Source organism: Mustela putorius, unplaced genomic scaffold, assembly GCF_011764305.1.
Source record: "Mustela putorius furo isolate JIRA1106 unplaced genomic scaffold, ASM1176430v1.1 tig00003845_pilon_pilon_pilon, whole genome shotgun sequence".
NCBI classification, from domain to species: domain Eukaryota; kingdom Metazoa; phylum Chordata; class Mammalia; order Carnivora; family Mustelidae; genus Mustela; species Mustela putorius.
The window spans coordinates 53,950,418-53,970,415 of NW_025421998.1; the positions used below are offsets into that span (position 1 = coordinate 53,950,418).

Sequence of the window (19,998 nt, forward strand, 5' to 3'; positions counted from 1 at the left end):
GGCCTTAGCTAACCAAAGCACTATCCTCACAAACTAACTTTGAATAAATTGCCAAAGACTTCCTAAAGGTTTTCAGTAAATCTATTTAGAAACATTTGAATTTTGATACCGTGATGGAAATGTTTTACAAACATAGAAGCTATTTTCTCAATTTTCTATATTAAATGGAAGAAGAAACATAATCCAATTCTCTTCCCTGTTCTATTCCCAAATATACTCATCTTTAAACCACTCTAAAATCTTAAGCTAGTAAGGACATTAAGAACTCCAGAAAGAAACAGATAGACATGCTCCTTAAGCAACACGCTTTGAGATAAGACACAAACTGAGCAGTGAGCCTTGGCTAGACCTCTGTCCGAGGAAGGAACACCCAGGAGCTAAGTTACAATTTCCTTTGTTCCTTCCTCAGAGGCCTGTTTTCCTCTTTCCAAAGTCACTATGTTGTTCCAAAGAACTAATATTGCCACAAGCCTGACATGTGGATAATCTTGTGATTACCTATTATTAGAAAAGCAATAATTAGAAACCAATAATTAGAAAATTAAGAAAGTTATTTATACGTCTGCCTAGACACTGCTGCTCTCCACCTAACAGTTTATTTAACAAATAGTTGTTTTCCCAGGAACTGCTGTCACCACATTGAAGATGTATTTGTTAAGCATGCTAGGATGGTAAGATATGCTTACTCAGCTATTTCAAGGCTATTAAAAAATCTTATGTAGGAGACTCTGTTGAACATATACAGTTATACCTATTAATTTTATTACAACAGCTGACCATTCAAAGACTAATATGTAGGTAGAAGTGACCTGAAAGCAACAAGATGCACTAGAATAAGGTCTTCCACTTAAGTTTTTTAAATCTGCTATTCAAGTTGACCATATGTACATGCATCTACTTTGACAGAGGTTCATGTTAAAAAGATCTGGTAGTTTTTAGGTGATCACAAGCAAAGTGTGAATTAACAATGGAAACGAGATTACTCAGATGAAATAACAATGAGTTTAGGAATATTACTAGAAGGATGACATTTAGGGCCTCCCCCTGCCCCGCCTCAAAAAAAAAAAAAAAAAAAAAACCAAACTGATAAAATCCAGAAAGATCAGTATCTGGGTTATATTTTGTGTGGAACATTATCTGTTCAGCTTCTTGAGGACGAGACAGTATCCACAAGAGGAAACAGCTAACTGAGCTGGAGGCAGCACTCTTTATTTACTGGGTCCTGTCTATAGGATTTGAATCTGTTACCTGTTCTCTTCTTAACCACTAGGATTTCATGACACTATATACTCCAGGCTTTTCTCTTTCCTCTCTGGCTGCTATTTCTCTTCTCCCAGGGCTCTCCTTTTCTTCTACCTTTAAATTTTCTTCTACCTTTAAATTTTAAATTTTAATGATCCTTAGGAATCTATCCTCAGCCCACTAGACCTTCTCTGTTCATTCTTCATAGGTCATTTCATTTACTCACAGTGCTTCTAGTATATCTGTTATCTCAGGGCCTTTCACCTCCTGGACTTCAATGTTCCATGAGCAGATCCAACTACCCACTCCCAAATGTGAAATCACTTTCTTACCACTTCTTCCTACCCTGTATAATTGCCCCAAGTCCCACATACCATGTCAGTGAATGGTACTACCATGCACCCAGGGACTCAAGCCAAAAAGTGAGTTGTCCCTGACTTAGCTCAGCCCATCATTTTTTCCCACTCAGACTGTTGTCTCTAACTTTTCTCTCTTCAGACCACATCATTCTTTATAGCAAAACTACTCACCTTACAATATAAATTTTACATTACATCTCTTGCTAAAAAACTCTTCAGATACTGGCCTGTGACACTATGACAGAGTCCAATGACTAACACTGCATATGTAGTGTTCTTCTGATCTGGTCTTCAGTATTCTATCCCCATTACCCCTCTCAAAAATCCATGTTTCAAAAAAAAGAAGTCAATGCTCCAGTTTTAGTAAAACAGAACTCCTGTAAATTCTCTAAAAGGGCCATGTTCTTTGCTCAGTTGGGCCTTTCCACATGTTCTTCTCTCTCTCTGGAATGCTTTTCCAGCTCCCCACTTGGTGTGACCGTCACTTACTTGTCCTTCAGGTCCCACCTAAGTTATTGTCTTCTCTTGAATGCTACCCAACTCCCCCAGTGGGGCCACATCCTCCCTGTTTATACCCCAATAATATGTACCTCATGTACCTTTGAATAAATTGCCAAAGATTTCCTAAAGGTTTTCAGTAAATCTATTTAGAAACATTTGAATTTTGATACCGTGATGGAAATGTTTTACAAACATAGAAGCTATTTTCTCAATTTTCTATATTAAATGGAAGAAGAAACATAATCCAATTCTCTTCCCTGTTCTATTCCCAAATATACTCATCTTTAAACCACTCTAAAATCTTAAGCTTGTAAGGACATTAAGAACTCCAGAAAGAATCAGATAGACATGCTCCTTAAACAACACGCTTTCAGATAAGATACAAACTGAGCAGTGAGCTTTCACAGGCTAACGAAACCTCCCATTTAGTTGGGATCCCCAATAGTTTATTATATTATAGTTTATTATAAGACCCTTGAAATGAACTCCTTTACTCATCATCTTGGTACCACTTGCAGTATGGACGTCTGTGATTGAGAACAGAAGTGAGGTGTCCCTGCTGCCGAGAAGAGATGATCTTATGATCATGAGCTTCAGATATCTGAAAGGCCGAAGATACAATTCAGACCAATGGAGTGAAGTTAAAAAAAGGTATGTTTTAGCTCTGAGGGCTTTCAAATAATCAGAGCCGTCCACCATGGAAACGGTCTCCCATGCGAAGTTCAGTAGAGAACGCTTTATGGGGGAAGGTAAAGAGATCAGAAGCACTCAGCTTAAAGGACTGTTCTCAAGATTTGTTTTACCAGTGCCTCCTTCTCAAATCATCCACCACCAAAAGAGAACAAGCAAAGGCCTCCTGTAGGTAGTGGTATCTGTCAGCTTACAGTTGAAGAGTTGGTGATGTCACAGCCACCTAAGCCACCCAACAGAGATAAAGGTGGCACAAAGCTTAAACAGATAAAAAATAACTGCCAGGGGCCTTTTTTGGAAATCTCATAAATTTCATGACACAAACTGCAGGAGAAGCTACAGAGGTACTGGTTGAAAGAAATCTGAAAAGAGCAAGCTAACAACACTAACATCTTCTCCAAAGAACAGATGTATCTGCTCTTTCAGTCTTCACAACTGCTCTTACTGTTTCTGATCAGGGATTTCCCCAAAGCCCTAACTGCTGGGCTGCATGAATTTCTTAACAAATGAAAATATCACATATATGAAATGTATTTTAAGTAAACAATTATATGTTGGACATTCCAATTTTAGTTATAATAACCAAATAAAGCATTATGTTTACTTCGTTTATATTTTTAGTGTTTACATCTCATTATTTTTTCCATTTTCTGGTAAGCTCAGAGTATTTTCAATCTATACCACATTTAAATAATTTTTCAATGGATTTAGAATTTATTTAACAAAAGTTACCTTTAAGGACATATTGTATGTTGCAAACTCATTTCTTTTATTCCTTATTACATGTCCATGGTAAGATGCCTTTTTTCAATCATTGCACTTTTGGAGGTAAGGTTCTCAACTGTGTCAACAACAGTGTTAACTGTAACACCAGTCAGGTCCCAGAAATTCTAGGGGTCTCCTATCTGTTTGAATGTTACATGGGAAACACCTGTATTTGGATGAATTCAGATCAACAAAATCCCTTTCCAATCAGAAAGTCCATCTATAAAAATTGCTAACATGAGAGGGCTCCCTGGAAGAACAGATTCAGAGCCTACGATCCAAAAGCCTGAAATAGGAGAAGGAAATCTCCATTTATTTTATGGTGACTTTGGAAGAAGTTCTAGGATCCCAGGGTGTGGGGTGGAGTCATTGCCTTCTACCTCAGTGGGTTGTTTTTGGAATCAAACTAGTTAACACCTAAAGGATCTGAACACTGCTTGACACTGTCATCATATTGTTATTATAATTAATATAGTTGGCCTTAAAATAAATATAGTAAGGATCCGGTCCTTAATTACTTTAATACTTCATATGCTTAAGCCCCTCTTTCCCACTTGGAGTATGCTCCTTGACAACCAGTACTGCCCCTGCTTGTTACATTCTACCTACCCAGCCCCTGCTCCATTGCAATGCATATAAAAGGACTGGTACGTTTCATTGAGAAGTTGTGAACCATGTTTAAAGTGTTTGTATTTTCAGCATTTACTTTAAGAATAAACTTTTAAATGTCCACAGAATTCTGAAGATTTCATAAATGTATGAAGGACAGAATTTATTTTTAGAAATTTACTCTCAGGGGTGCCTGGGTGGCTCAGTTGTTAAGCTCTGCCTTTGGCTCAGGTCATGATCCCAGGGTCCTGGGACTGAACCCCATATAGGGCTCCCTGCTTGATGGGAGGCCTGCTTCTCCCTCCCACTCCCCCTGTTTATGTTCCCTCACTCACGGTCTGTCTCTGTGTCAAATAAATCAATATGATCTTTAAAAAAAAAAAAAAAAAAGTTGGGATTTTAAACAAAAAAATTCACTTTCAAATTTCAGAGATAGCCATGAACTTAACTAGCTATGGCCTGGCAGCTTTGGATGTATGAGAGATTAACTGCTCTTTCATGAATCAAGGGACAGTGGGTATGTATTCAACAAGGAATGTGTATTTATTTTGTATTTCTGCCATTGCAAACTATGACCCATTTATTGGCTTACAATGACATCCACTGAACATCCCATGCTTCCGGAGGTCAGGAGTTTGGGTGTAGTGTGGTTCACCTGGATCTTTTGCTTAGAGACTCACGAGGCCAGAACCAGGTATAGACACAGCTGTATTCCTTACTGGTGGCTCCAGGCTCATGCAGGCTGTTGGCAAAATCTAGTTCTTGCATCTGTAAAACTGAGGCGCCTGCTTCCTTGCTGGACCCTGGCAGCCTGCCCTGAGCTCCTGAGACCTTTCTCTGGTCCTTAAACATAGGATCCTAGTTCTCACTTCCAGCTATGCAACACTGAACCCCGTTCATGCTTGGAATTCTTTCTTTACCTTCTCTTCTGCCATTTTTCTTTGACTCCTGCCAGACCAACGTCTTTGTGTGTAAGGGCTCTTAAGTGATTAGACTGGGTCTGTGCGGACAATCCCGGTCTAAAGCCTTAATTATAACTGCAAAATCTCTTCTGCTCTGTAACGTAGTATTTGCAGGTGCCAAGTAATGTATTCATCTTTGGAGGACCATTCTCTCTACCAACGAAGAGTAACACAGATCCTCAGGGCCCTCCAAAAAATTATCCCTGAACGCTTTTTAGGGCCTTGTCATAACCTGCCAATAGAGCCTACTTCTGGAACATGATCTACCTGCCATAAAAATCAGAGTGTACCTCCTGAGTTCACACAATGGAACCAGAAGACCTTAAGAGCCAGTCCGAATGAATGTCTCAATTGCTAAACTATGCAGTCATGTTTACCAGTATTTAATGATTCCCAACAAGTTAAAAATTAAAATACTATTTAATGTAACTTCATAGGTTTCATTTCATAAAATTGTTTAAATAAGAAGAGAATTCTATAATCCTATACCATACTCAACTTGCTGAGACCTATTCGGTAACTATAAAATATTTTAAGTGAAGATAATGTGGAAACATTGCTTTTTGAACACTAACCTGTTATTTTAAATTAACGTGGACTTCCTTTTTTTTTTTTTAAAGATTCATGTATTTATTTGAGAGAGCTGGAGAGGGGGCAAAGTGAGAGGGAGAGAATCCCAAGCAGACTCCCCACTGAGCATGGAGCCTGACTCAGGGCTCAATCTCACCACCCTGAGATCATGACCTGAGCTGGAAATCCAGAGTCGAACACTCAACTGACTGAGCCACCCAGGGGCCCCAATATTTCCTGTCTTGAACTCCCCATCTATCTAACGTGAATGAGGGATACTAAAATATGAGAGTGCATGAAAAGCATTAGCAGAATGCCTGCACAAGGTCAGAGCTCAATAAATATTAGCCAGTCTTAGCCTTTCACCCATTTCTCACTTGGTCTTCTTAAATCAATAGCACGTTAATAAATGACATCTGCAAGCAGGTTTCTTCAATAATTTCCCTACAGAGAAGTTCATCCCTGCATTGTTTATAACAGCAAAAGACTGAAAATAACCACAATGCCTAGGATAGGAGATAATGAAAAATCCATGGAACACGATATTTTATAGAGCCACAAAAATGCCATAGTAGGAACTTTTCAGCACTGATAACATATTTGGTGAAAAGTACAGACCACAAAATAAAAGGGTGTTTTTTTTTTCTTTTTGGTAAAAAGTATATATAAAAGAAAAATAACCTAGGAACTAATAAACACTTAAGTTAATAATGAGTTACTAATGAATGGTTCCATTACGGAATTTTTTTCTATTCTGGGATTTTCTAAATTGCAAAGTCTTTATATTCAAACCAAACAATCCAAGTGTCAGATAAATAAAAGAGAACTGCAAACATAACCTACAGTAAGGACAACTCACTGCCACTTCACCATCATTTTGACATTTACGAAAATAGCAGTGGAATTCACACTATCTCTACCCAGCATTCATATGAAATTTCATTATATACTTAAATTCTACAACAATATAAAATAACAGGAAGTAAGTAAAAATCTACTTTATTCCATCACTACCAAAAGCTCAAGTACTTTTCACTCTTTTATTAATACTTCTCGTCCTTCTGCACTTGTGGACATATTGTATAAAGCTATAACATTGCCTTAAGGATGCAAAATTACACTTCCTCTAAGCAGCTAGAAGTTCTATTTTAAACAAATGCACAAAGCAGCAACCTATATGAAACGTTCATGAATCATCCTTTTAAAACTCTTTCAACTCCCCTCAGATAAGATTTCATGGTTATATCTTACAAACCCATGACTGTCAATATATAAATTGATAGCTGAATGGTGTATTTTTATTCCTTGTCAATTAAAAATGTCTATGTTTTCCATGTGAATTGCATATCAAAATGATTTTCCTCACCTTGGGAAGAGATACCCAAATATCTTAATATACACAAATGCATATAGGTACTCACATACAAACGCACACACTTCTGTTCACAAGGGATTTGTTGAGACCTGTTTTACTCTTGAATGGGTTCTACACACTCACACCTTGCTGAACAAATGCTTTTAAATAAACATCCCCTCACTAGCATCATTTCAGTAGGTAAAACAGCATGTATTATGTTGCTCACCAAAACCAAATTCTCAAGGCTAGAGTTAAATGAGGTTACCACATAATCAGAGTATGTGCAGATGGTTTCTTTGGAAGTAGAGGTGACTTAGTAATTAATGTTAAAAAGATGTGTGTGTGTGTCTGTGTGCATATGGCATTTAGGTATCTACTCGAGGAAAATCATTTTGATGTGCAATAGATATAAAACACATAAGCATTTGTGACTGAGAAAAGATAGCAATCAACTATTCACCTGTTGGCTCAGGTATGAACAAGCATGGGTTGGTGAGGTGTTACTGTGAGACCCTCCCTGAGGAAAACTGCAGCTGTTCATGGGTTCCCAGAGACCTACAATCTACAGCCCAAGGCCCTGTGGACACTATAGCAGATGAGGGAGTTCTAAAGAATAATGAGGAAAGGTACTGACAATTCCCATGGCTCCTTAGAAATAACAAGAACAATGAATATTGTGCCCAAAATGTGCTACAATTCCTCTGGTGTGTTTTTGATGATCTTTGAAACCAGGTCTGTCTTCTTGGGCTTCCCTTGACACTTTGTCTGAAAACTCAAGCTACTTGGCCTTTCCCCAATCACACAGTAGCTCTTTAGGCCACTGGGATAACTGGAGCCAACGTAAGGATTCCAAGTAGAAATTTTATGTTCCCCACAGATAAGAAATATAAGGTAACAAGATGTTCGTAATCCTGTAGCAGTCGGACAGAAGGTTAGTCATTCCCTGGGGAATTAACTTACTTTTATGCTCTGAGCAAACATGCCCACTCAGGTCTGCGATAGACTAAAGGGAGATTAACTACACTCCGTTTCTCCATTCCTCAGAAACGGAGAGGCAGATAGCCAGGAAAAAGGGTAAGTGGAAATTAACATTCAGTGTTTAAAAAAAAAAAAAAATCTCTCTCTAAATATGGTAAAAATCATCACTGGATTATGCTCTTCATATACTAAATGTGACCGAATCTTCCCCACTCTCACTAACCCAAGATTATTTCCAAACCTTGCTAACTTGGTGCACAATCTCTTAAGAGAATTCTAACTTTCTAAAGATTCATCAAAACCCAAATCCCATGCTATTTCTGCTTCCTGAACTGGTACTTCTTGAAAGTTTCCAACTGAAAAATCTGTCACTGTTATCTTCAGATACTACTGTTCAAAAAGGGATTCCCCCCAATGTACCAAACCCCATGTGTAGGTTCATCAAGAAGGACAAATGGAGGGAATCCTAGCCACATTACATGCTTCCCAGACCCAAAAAAGACAGAGTCCTGTGAAAGGCACGTCCTTGAAAATGACTGAGCTTCAGGTAAGATGGCAAAGGAAAGAAGACCCAAATACACAAAAGCAGAACACAAGAACAGGCAAGAGCAGAGGAAGGAGAGAGCCAGCATGATAGCGCGTTGTGAAAAGTTTGCATCCTTGAATTCCTTCGGGCACTGGATGATACGAAACAACTGCCTGTTTATTAAGACCCAGTTACTTGTCCTTCCGTAACAAATATTTCCCAAGAGAACTCTAAGAAAAGACAAATAGGGAGAAGAATCAAAGGCCTAAGTTCAGTGCAGGTCTTAGTGAATGAGAGTAAACTGGATCTGCTCTACCCGAAAAGTAGAATCCTAAATGGAAAAAAAAAGTGAGAACAAGACTTTAACTACAAAGAACGCTAGAAGTCACGAGAGAACAAGTTCACAGGTGATGTGAAAACTGATAGAGTTACACCACAACTTCTGGACACTGAGCCAGGAAAAATGTTTTTGTGACATTGACAATGGGCAGCAATCAGTTATAACCATGTTTCTTGTTCCTGGAGAGGTGTTAAAAGAGATTTAATAGCACGTTTCTTTTTCTCTAACACTTTAAACAAACAATATATATCTTAGCATGCATTTTAGCTTTGGAGGGGGGATGTACTTGCTTCAAGGTCTTCTAGAACTTGTACCAACACTCCATTTACAATTTGGGTTATAATTTTTTTTTTTTCAGTTCAGTGCTATTTCTTAGAGGAGTGATAATATACCCTATGAGGAGTGATACTGTACCCTATGAGAAGGAATTTAGGAATTCCATTAAAAGCATCATATGCAGAGCTTCTAGGGTAAGGTTGGATGAACTGAAGAAAATGAGCAAGGGGATAGAGCAATACCATACAGAAACACTGAAACTGATGAGAATGACAAACCAAATCAGGTTTTAGAAGGAATACACGGGAGTAAGTATGTCTAATTAATGATCCCAGAGTTTTAGATTTTGCCCCTCTCCTCATTGATCTTTCTTCCTAAATTCAGCACAGTCGATTTGTCACTTGTTTTAAAGATTTTAAGTAATTTAAAATTTAAGTAATCTCTACACCTAACAGGGGCACTCAAACTCAAAATTCCAAGATCAAGAGTCACGCGCTTACCGACTGAACCAGCCAGGTGCCCCTTGATTTGTAATTTTAATTCATCTCTCCAGATATGTCCGCAAACTCTCCATCACTACCACTACCAGGTTAGTGTTTCAGCGCAGATACTCAGCACTGTTCTTTTCCACCATCTGAGTGACGGCTGGCTTCACAAGCAGCACAGCAACCACACCGCATGCCCCCTCGTTCTTCTGTAAGTACCACTAATGTACCCATCCCACCAAACAGACATTTAATACATATCATTTGCAACTTAGCCTAACTTACATTACCCTCAGCGGCTCGACAATCACACTGTGTAAACAAAAATCGCAAATTCCAGTCAAATCCAGGCAAGATATTTGTGTTTTCTTATCTACAATTTCCATCATGAAAATTTAGTCTAAAGAAAGAGAAATAGCTTAATTGGGTTTGCTTTGGACGTTGGTCTTAAGTAAGCAAAAGATGGAAGCTCATCATTAACTTTATTTCCTACTCAAAGACACTCACGTTTCTTTTCTGTCTTTGAAGGTTTCCAAGTATGCTCCTCAACAGACAACTTCTCTATGACTGGTTCCTCTACCTTTAGTCCTGACCTCTCTCTAGGCTCCAGATTCACATCTCCAGGTGTTTCTTGAATATTTATATATTTTACATTTCTTTGTCCTCAAACTCAGTATGTCTAAACTCCATGTTGCCTTCCCGATATTTTATTCAACTTCCCAAGAGTATCATCACTTTTTCATTCTGTCTCCTATCTTTATCTAGTCCTACTGATTTTTAAAAAATTCTTTGTGCTCCTTTTTGAACTCATTTTTCTCTTGGTTCCCACAAAAACCATGATAAAGTAGGTTTTCGCAGCCTCTCAATCAGTATCCCCACCTCCAGCTCATCTTCTTTCTATCTTTTTTTTTTCAAGTAAGCTCAATGCCCAATGTGGGGCTTGGTCTCACAATCCCCAGATCAAGAGTCACATGCTCTACTGACTGAGCCAGATGCCCCTCATCTTTCTTTTTTCTTACACGTGTCTATTTCATTTTGTTAATCTGTTGTTCAAAAAGTCTTTCACTTTTCTTAACTGGGAGCTTCTTCTCTAAACAGTTGGCTCTACTCAGCATTTTCCCTTCCTACTTTCTCATTCCTCCAACTGCACAATAAACCCTGCTGCTAGAGTACTTGTCCTCCTAATGACCACATGTTCAAATCCTGATTGCCTTCATTGGTAGTTCAAGTCTCTTCGATGAAGCTGTTACTGTTCTTGAACTTACGGTCTATACACCACTATATTCAGTGTTCAATTGCCAACTGCTTTGTACCTGAACTCTTTATATGTACTTGTCTTCCTGGTACAACTATAGGAAACATGTCTTATGTCTTTGCTGCTTCTGAAACTATTCCAATAATATATTACATTACCAAAAAAAAGAGGCATAGTAGTTAAGGAACATGATTAGGAAGTAGAAAATTCTCAGTTCAGACTCTGGCTTTGTTGCTTTCTAGGTAAGTGACCTTGGGCAAGTTACTTAACCTCTATAAGCTTTCCTATCTGTAAAACAGGGATAATTCCACCTATTTCATAGGGTTGTTGTGATGTTTAACAGAATGTGTATATGTGTGTATGCACAAACACAGAGAATGTTTAACACAGTAACTGATCCACAGTGAGTGCTTTCTAAACAGATGGCTGTTATGATTTTGCACACAACAGGTACTTCTCTTCAGTAAATATTTTAAACTGCACACTCTATAGATATAGTGCAATCCCTATCAAAATTCGAAAGGCATTTTTCACAGAAATAGGACAAACAATTCTAAAATTTGTACGGAACCACAAAAGATCCTCAAAAGTCAAAGCAATCTTGAAAAAGAAAAACAAAGCTAGAGGCATCATGCTCCCTGATTTCAAACTGTATCACAAAGCTACAGTAATTAAAACACTATGGTATTGGCATAAGATAGACACACAGATGAACGGAAGAAAATAAGGAAGTCAGAAATAAACACATGCATATACAGTCATTAATGTATGACAAAGAAGCCAAGAATATACAGTGAACAAAGTATGATCTCCTAATAAATGGTATTGGAAAAACTGCATGCAAAAGAATTAAACAGGATCACTTTCTTACATCATATACAAAAATAAATTCAAAATGGATTAAAGACTTGATTGTAAGACCTGAAACAACATAAAACTCCTGTAAGAAAATATAGGTAGTAATCTCCCTGTCATTGGTCTTAGCAATGGTTTTTTGGAACCAATATCAAAAGCAAAAATTAGTAAGTGGGACTATATCAAATTAAAAAGTTTCTGTACAGCAAAGGGAAACCACCAACAAAATGAAAAGGCAACCACTAAATGGGAGAATTTGCAAGTCATATATCTGATAAATATTTACAAGTCATTTATCTATCAAAGTATATAAAGAACTAAAACAAATCAATAGCAAAAATAAAACAATCCAACTGAAAATTGGGCTGAAGACTTGAATACACATTTTCCCAAAGAAGACAAAAGATGGCCAACAGGTACTTAAAAAGATGCTCAATACCACTAATTGTCAGGGAAATGCAAATCAAAACCACAATGAGAAATTACCTCCCACTTGTCCAAATGGCTATAATCAAAATGACAAGAAATAACAAATGTTGGAGAGGATACTGAGAAAAGGGAACTGTTGTGCACTGTTTATGGGAATGTAAATTCATGAAGCCACTCTGGAAAACAGTATGGAAGAGTCTCAAAAAATTAAAAATAGAACTACCATATGATCCAACAATTCCATCTCTGGGCATTTATCCAAAGAAAACAAAAACATTATAGGACATATGCACCCCTATGTTCACTGCAGCATTATTTGCTATGGCCAAAATATGGAAATAACCTGTGTCCATTGATGAACAGATAAAATAGACGTGACATACAGATGTCTATATGTGCGCACATACACACACACAGAAACACACAATTGAATACGACCTTGCCATAAAAAAGAATGAGATCTTGCCATTGGTGAGAACATGGATGGAAGCTGAAGCATTTTGCTAAGTAAAATATATCAGAGAAAGAGAAATAGCATATGATCTCACATATTACACATATATGTGTAACCTAAAAACAACAGCAGCAGCAACGGTAAAAAACAAGCTCATAGATAGATGAAACAGATTGGTGGTTGCCAGACGTGAGAAGTTTGGGGGTTGGCACAATGGGCAAAGAGAGTCAAAAGGTCAACTTTCAGTTATAAAATAAGTCATGGGAGGTAGTGTATGGTGACGACCGTATATTTCAAAGTGGCTAAGAGCAAATCTTGAAAGTCCACATCACAAGAAAAGGTGATATGAGGTGACGGATATTAAGCGGACTTATTGTGGTGATCATTTCACAATATATATACAAATACCGAATCATCAGGTTATATACCTGAAACTAATGTATGTTATATGTCAATAATACCTCAATTCAAAAAAAAGGTTAAATAAAAAACTGCAAAGGTCACATTAAATATTTTTTCTTAACAGGCTGTCAGGATTCCATTTCACATGAAGTTTTACACTACCAATCACTGTATTTAGTCAAAAACTACATTTTGAAGCTACATTCCAAGAATAGGTAAGGCAACTTTTAACTTTCAAGCTGTGTGCAGATGCTAAGATCTGGTGTATAAAATTCTGTGAAACATCAGTTTTCTCCACGTATATAACCCAATCCAACACAATTTTCAGCAATTACCATTTCAAGAATGCAGTTAAAGCAGAACTGAAGAATCTTTGGGGAGATTAGAAAAGTTTCCCAAAAGCCAAACCAATGGATAAAAGATTTTTGTCAGACAGGATAGTAAGAGTCCATCAAAAACTAGGGCTCAATGATTAGCAACCATAGCTAGCCTTTTTTTTTTTTTAGGAGAATCTTTTTATTTTATCTTATTTTATTTATTTGACAGACAGAGATCACAAGTAGGCAGAGAGGCAGGCAGAGAGAGAGGAAGGGAAGCAGGCTCCCTGCCAATGCAATGCCAAAGCCCGATGCAGGCGGGGCTCGATCCAAGGACCCTGGGATCATGGCCTGAGCTGAAAGCAGAGGCTTTACCCCACTGAGCCATCCAGGTGCCCTGCTAGCTTTTTCTATTAAGAAGGGCATGAGCTTTTCTTCAACTAACAAGGCAATTACCAGCTCTTGATTGGTGCCTTTAGAAAACAACTGAAAAATGTTGCAACCTAGCATGTTAGAAACCAATGACTTGGCCTTTTCTTGGTTGAGGTAATTTTTTTCCCCCAATGAAACATATGGTCTTTTCTCCTTTGTGTGGCAGGTCACAACATTCCCTAGGTTAAGTCATACTGTATTTTAAAAATCAGATATAATGTTTCCGCTACAGTTCTAGAACTTTCCACCAGGAATATCTATGATCTTGCTGGAGAAACAGCACCGAGGAGTCAATGCCATGTCTCCTTTTGCCTTGATGTGGGCCTCCCACATTGATGTGTACCCAGAGAGCAAATGTCTCTCTCCACTGCTACCCAAACTGCCCCCCCTTCAAGCCCCACCCCTCCTTATTTTCTTGCCCCCATAGTTAGGAAAAACTGCATGCCTTACCGCAGATGTTAGACGAACAAGAATTTCATCACTGCTTTCTTCTGAGTCTTCGATTTTCTGATGAGACCTTTGAAAAACAAAGAATAATTTATTCTTAATTTTGATTGCTCAAATTTATCTACCAAGTTATGGGGAACACATAGCAAATAATGGCATTATTAATACATGAGTGAAAGTACCCATGCAAATAGCATGGTGTCAGTAATGCCAGGGGACCCAGCTCTGTGGCAGCCCAACTGTGTTCCTTCAAAATCAATTAGCAGGGACTTCTTTACAGTCTACCAGTTAAATCCTGAGGATCAAGTATTTGTCTCTAAATGATATCACAGAATAGTTCTGACACAAGCTTTATGAACATGGGCATGCACAAAGCATATACAGATACAACTGGAAGGTGGTTAGATACCAAAATTTCCTACTAGTCTAAATGAAATCCAGATTTTAAAAATCTGACACATGAATTTCCTGCCACATCTGAATTTCACCCAAAACCGATAGATTTTGAAATGTTATTATAGGCCTAATACTGTGACAGGAATTATGTGAAATACAACAGCAGCAGAAGTTCTTCACTCTTTTTTAAAGTACTCTAAGGCTCTAAGCCCTCACACACACATACACACACACACACACACACAGAAGAAGAAAGAAAGAAAAGAAAATGCCACAACCCAGTTGAAAAGCCAAGAAAACTGCACATATGCTAAATATGCTAAATAACTAAAATGAGGTATAACATAAGATAAGATCAGTTTGTCGGCTTAGGAGAATCACCTTTGTAATGTATCTCATGAAAATATTTTCACCACAACAATGTATCCATGAACATAAAATTATTCATTTTTAAATTTTTTTTTATTTTTATAAATATTCATTTCTTTTTTTAATGAAGCATATTTGACACACAGTATTACCTTAGTTTCAGGTGTACTAAAATTATCTTTAAAGCAAATTTTATAAAATGACATCTTTTTTTCCTGGCTTGGTCAAAGAAAAAAAAAGTTAATGTTAATTGAGCATAGGTAATTATCTCCCAGATCTATTCCACAGCAATCCCTTTCGCCACCTTCCATGGACTCCGAGGGACCAGGGGTTAGTTGCCCTGCAGGGCGGTGTTAACCAGAATGGCAGGGCAAGGATTGATTTCAATCTCGGAGACAGCCGGGGGTCGGCTCCAGCACTCGCCTGGTGGGGCAGCAGGGCTAAGGAGAAGATCTTTAAGAAGGGAAAAGCGAGTTGGATCAATTCTGGCATTGGCTTCCTGTTCCTGTTTTTAAAACCTTTCATAGAAAACAAACAAACCAACCAACAAACCCCAACCCTCTAAATCAGAGCAGTGGATGAAAAGCCATTCGCCTTTACCAGAACTGCATGCCGTAGGTAGGTAGGTAGGAAGCGGGGCTGGCGCTGTCAAGTCCTTTAACCACCTGTGCTGCAAAGTGCTCGAAATGCAAGCTAATAATCCACCCAACAAAGACAGTGCAAACTGAGCATTATAAATCCCCATATTCCCTAAAAAGCAAGTTACTCTGATAATGCATATTTTGAACACTGAACTTTATTATTAAAATTATCTATTCATGAGGTTTCCACATACATGACGTTCTCCTGAGAAGAGATCTGCAATCCTTTCTAACCTAAGCCATCCAACCAGGGGTACAGGGTTAAGTTGAGTTCACTGGACAGATGGGACGGGAAATTGAGAGCCAAACACACTGAGCACCCGGGCACCAGCAAGGGCTTGGGCACTGTCCGCGTCTGCAGGGAAGCAGGGGCTCGTCCCGCCAGCTCCTGGTTTTCAGACCCTGGCACATAGCTAAGCAATGAGTTTATGGGATGAGGTATTTCGTACCAGCAAAGATTCCGTCGTGAATGTGTTTTCAATACACTGCTGAAAGGAACTCTGAATTCCAAGGGAAGGGAAGTTCTTGTGTATGTGACTGATAATGGCTACCTGGTGAGTCACTGCTGAACCACTGATGGTTTATTGACAGATAATTTAGTTCCTGCTCAGAAGCAAAACTACCTTTGGTCATTCTTCCAGCACAAAACATGCCCTGGCAAAACACAGCAAAACAAAACAAAACAACCAAAAATGTTTCCAAAGGAAGTATGTGTAAGACAGACAGAAGTGACCTCCCAAGAGCCATCCTGCAGCCCTCATCCCATTTTTTTTTAAAGATTTTATTTATTTATTTGACAGAAAGAGATCACAAGTAGGCAGAGAGAGAGAGAGAGAGAGAGAGAGAGGGAGGAGGGGAAAAAGGCTCCCTGCTGAGCAGAGAGCCTGATATGGGGTTCGATCCCAGGACCGTGGGATCATGACCTGAGCCGAAGGCAGAAGCTTAACCCACTGAACCACCCAGGCGCCCCAGTCCCCATTCCATTTTTATCACCACAACCACCACGACTTGTGACCAGAGCTCTCAAGTCATTCTCCAGCCCCTGAATCTCCCCCGAGCTCACCCTGCTTTACGATCTGCCTTCAAAGGGGTTCTGGGGGGCAATTCCAGGAACCTCATTTTCTATGGGCTCCTTGAAGTCAACATAACTTACATTGTATTCCTACCGCCTCATGCCTCTCACAACTCAGCTCCATGGTCGCCCTGTGGCCATGCCCTCTGTTTCCTTCACTTCCCCCCTGTTAAACCTCACTGACAACTGAAGCCTTCTACTTCTCTTGCACAAATTATTTTTACTATCTTCTAACCAACTTCTTTGTCTCTGGGTTCTCCTCTTGTGTCCCATCTCCTATAGATACCAGGATTATCTTTCTAAAACTGAGACCTGATCCTGCTCCTCTAAGAGCTCAAACCTTCAGAGATTATCTACAGCCTAGTGAAAGATCTAGAATTCACCAGAACTCTTCCTTTCCCGCTCATGTGCCCCCATACCCCCTGCGCTGGCCGGTACCCGCATCTGACCTGGCAGAGTAAGGTCTTAGGAGAGGGTCTGGTGGTAAGAGGTAAAGAGTGGAAGAGCTTAGAGAAAGGGAAGGCTAATACCTAATCACTGTGTCCCCTCTCCAGATCTATGCCAAAATGCCCAGAAATACCAGACCTTCTTTACCCAACAAATTTATTTTTATGAAAGAAGATAAATGTTGATTTTATGTATAGAAACACACATCATTACAATCCAGTGAAGACAAAGCTCTCCCATGTCAGATCAAAACAGGTAATGAAACAGGGCAAGGGGGGGGAATAAAGAAAAGAATCAACTGTAATAGTTGCCTATTTTCCCATTATTACTCAAGGGGATCAACGAACAGAAGAGGAAGAGAGAAGCTCTGTGTGGTTTATCAGTGGTTAGAGAAGGGAAGCAGAAAAAGCCCAGCTGGCATCAGCAGGTAATGGCCATGACAAGTGACATGAGACAGAAAGAAACCAGCAGTGACCCCAGGAAGGAAGACCCATCCCAGAGTGTTTGTGCCAGCAGGAAGCTGTGACCCAGCAGGCAGGACAGATTTACAAATTCCTATGGCTGTTTCTCAAGGTCCCTGCTTCCCAACAGCCCAAGCCAGGTCCAGGAATTCTCCAACGGAAAGTCCCGAGGGCTGGTACTGTGCGCAGATGTCTTCAGTCATTTTCAGAGGTCTGCAGGATCTAAGGGTGCCAATGGGAGGTCACAGGAATCGCAAAAGCTGCCTCTGTCCTTTAAACCATCAAATAGAACACAGTATCATTCTACCCAGTCCCCACCAAAAACAAAATCAAGCCAACCGCTGCCCTCTCTACAGTCTTTCTCCTTCATCAGTGACAACCCCAACTTTCCAGCTGGAAGTTGAATAAATTAACGGAGTCCCTGAAACTTTCAGGAGTGCTCTATGACTCTCTGTACTGAGACTACCATGCAGAAGGTGCTGGCTTGTTACCTCCAGTCAATTCAACTGAAGGACCCTGCTTTTACTCAAGAACGCTTTCCCTAAGCTGTTCCATGGTTCTCCCAGCTCCCTGCAGCAGTTCTGTCTTTCAGTGACCTTGCCATTCACATCCAACCATGACTTTCTTATATCACATACGAGAGATGTAGTAGCTGAAAATATCTTTCAAGTCATAGCAATACAAAGCACCACCACCTTCTCACCTTTTTCTAAGAAATAACTAGTATAGACATAGTGACCCAGCCAATTATTTGACAATCATTCGTACAATTCATCCCACAGCAGAAAAGAACAGTAAGTCCCCAGCCAAGAACATTTCTTAGCTCTGACAGCTCTGTAGTCACATAGTGTTGAGTTCCAATAACGGGGCTCAGGAGGTACTGAGGCCCTTCTCAGTAAAGGCAGCCATTATCTGGGCAATGGAATTTATTTTATACCGTTCAGGTCCAGTATAATTTCTAACAATTTGGATTTAACTGGTATCCCTGTAGGGCTTCCCAGCATTCTCTCAGTGAGAATTCCTTCATGAGAATTAGTATAATGGGTTTGAAATTTTTCCAATGAAGTTCTTAAAAATACATCTTCTATATGAGAGACAGAACCCACGCTCCTCAACCAGATTTTGGCCAAACATTTGTGCCTTAAGATTCAAAAGCAACCAATACCATCTTCGAGTTGGAAAACCCTACTTCTTTTTTAACTGGAAGAAGTTTTCATGGTATTTCGGGGTGGAAAACTGGAGCCACTTTATTATGGAAATATCCAAATAAGACCACTTTACATTTGTATATTGATACTTCAAAAATGCATGAGTTGTCTGTCCATCTAAGTCTCAATATTGAATAGCATACGTGGGCTGCCAAGAGCTACCGCTATGCATAACATTGTTCCTTTAGGAAAATGTGTTACATGTCTATTTATGGTTGTTGGAATTGCAAAGATTTGGAGTCGAGTAGTTCAAGAGGCAGAGACTGTGCATAACGGGCACCTGCCAAAACAGCTGGTTATCTACCACCTTCCAGCCATACTTGTGCTGACACCATACTGAGCTGCACATTACGAAGAAACCCAACAAGAGGAGTTGTGGCCTCAGTCAGCTTTCATGTGAAATGCTATTACTGCTCTCCCAGGGACTCCCTTTGTGTCTGGGTGCTTTTTCCATTCACATACACATCAATCTTCACATTAAACAGAGATAATCTAGACTGGGACCCAAGGAGGGCGGGGAACATGCCTACCTCCAAATCAGAATTCTAACGGGGAAGAGTTCTAGGGGGATGTCAAGCAGGCCTGTTCACTACTTCCCACCATCACCCCCAATCCCCCAAAGCTGGGCTGGTGTTGAGCTGTCCTGTGCTATTTGTCTGGTTTGGAGGGGCCAGAGGGAAATACAATATTTAGGATGGACCCCAGACTACCTCTGCTAGAGGCTGATAGAATTCTAGGGTGCAGAAAAAAACCAGAACCAAGATAAACTATATAGGAATCTTTTAAACACGATCCTGTAACAAGCAGAAGATGCACGGCACACGCACCTATGAAAACAAAACAAAACATAGCAAAATCCACCTTTAAGATACTCCGCCAACCCAAGTGAGAGGCACTCAGCCTCATCTGTGATTGTCAACGGCTACTTCTTGGGAGCAGTGATATCAGGGTGAGGTTCGGATGGGTAAGGAGTGGCCCTGGAATTGCAGCAGGATTACCAGGACGAGGAAGTAGGAAATGGCAGGAGATTAACCCAAGGCCAGACCAGTCACCGCTCTATCTGATAGGGCTAGAGAGTTCCTCTTTAGTGCTAAGGGCTAGAAATGGATGGAGAAGTAACAAGAAGAGGATATAAAATTAAAAGGTTGGTTGG

General features: G+C 39.5%; 1 protein-coding gene across 2 annotated transcripts in view; it reads right to left on the minus strand.

The window, feature by feature from the left end:
• Window positions 1–19,998, minus strand: part of RAPGEF5 (Rap guanine nucleotide exchange factor 5) — a 223,277-nt gene that overhangs the window by 146,701 nt on the left and 56,578 nt on the right. For both annotated transcript variants that reach the window (XM_004743361.3, XM_013051672.2), the window contains exon 6: window positions 14,255–14,321. In XM_004743361.3, the coding sequence (XP_004743418.2) occupies window positions 14,255–14,321 (67 nt within the window). The remainder of the gene's footprint in view (window positions 1–14,254; window positions 14,322–19,998) is intronic.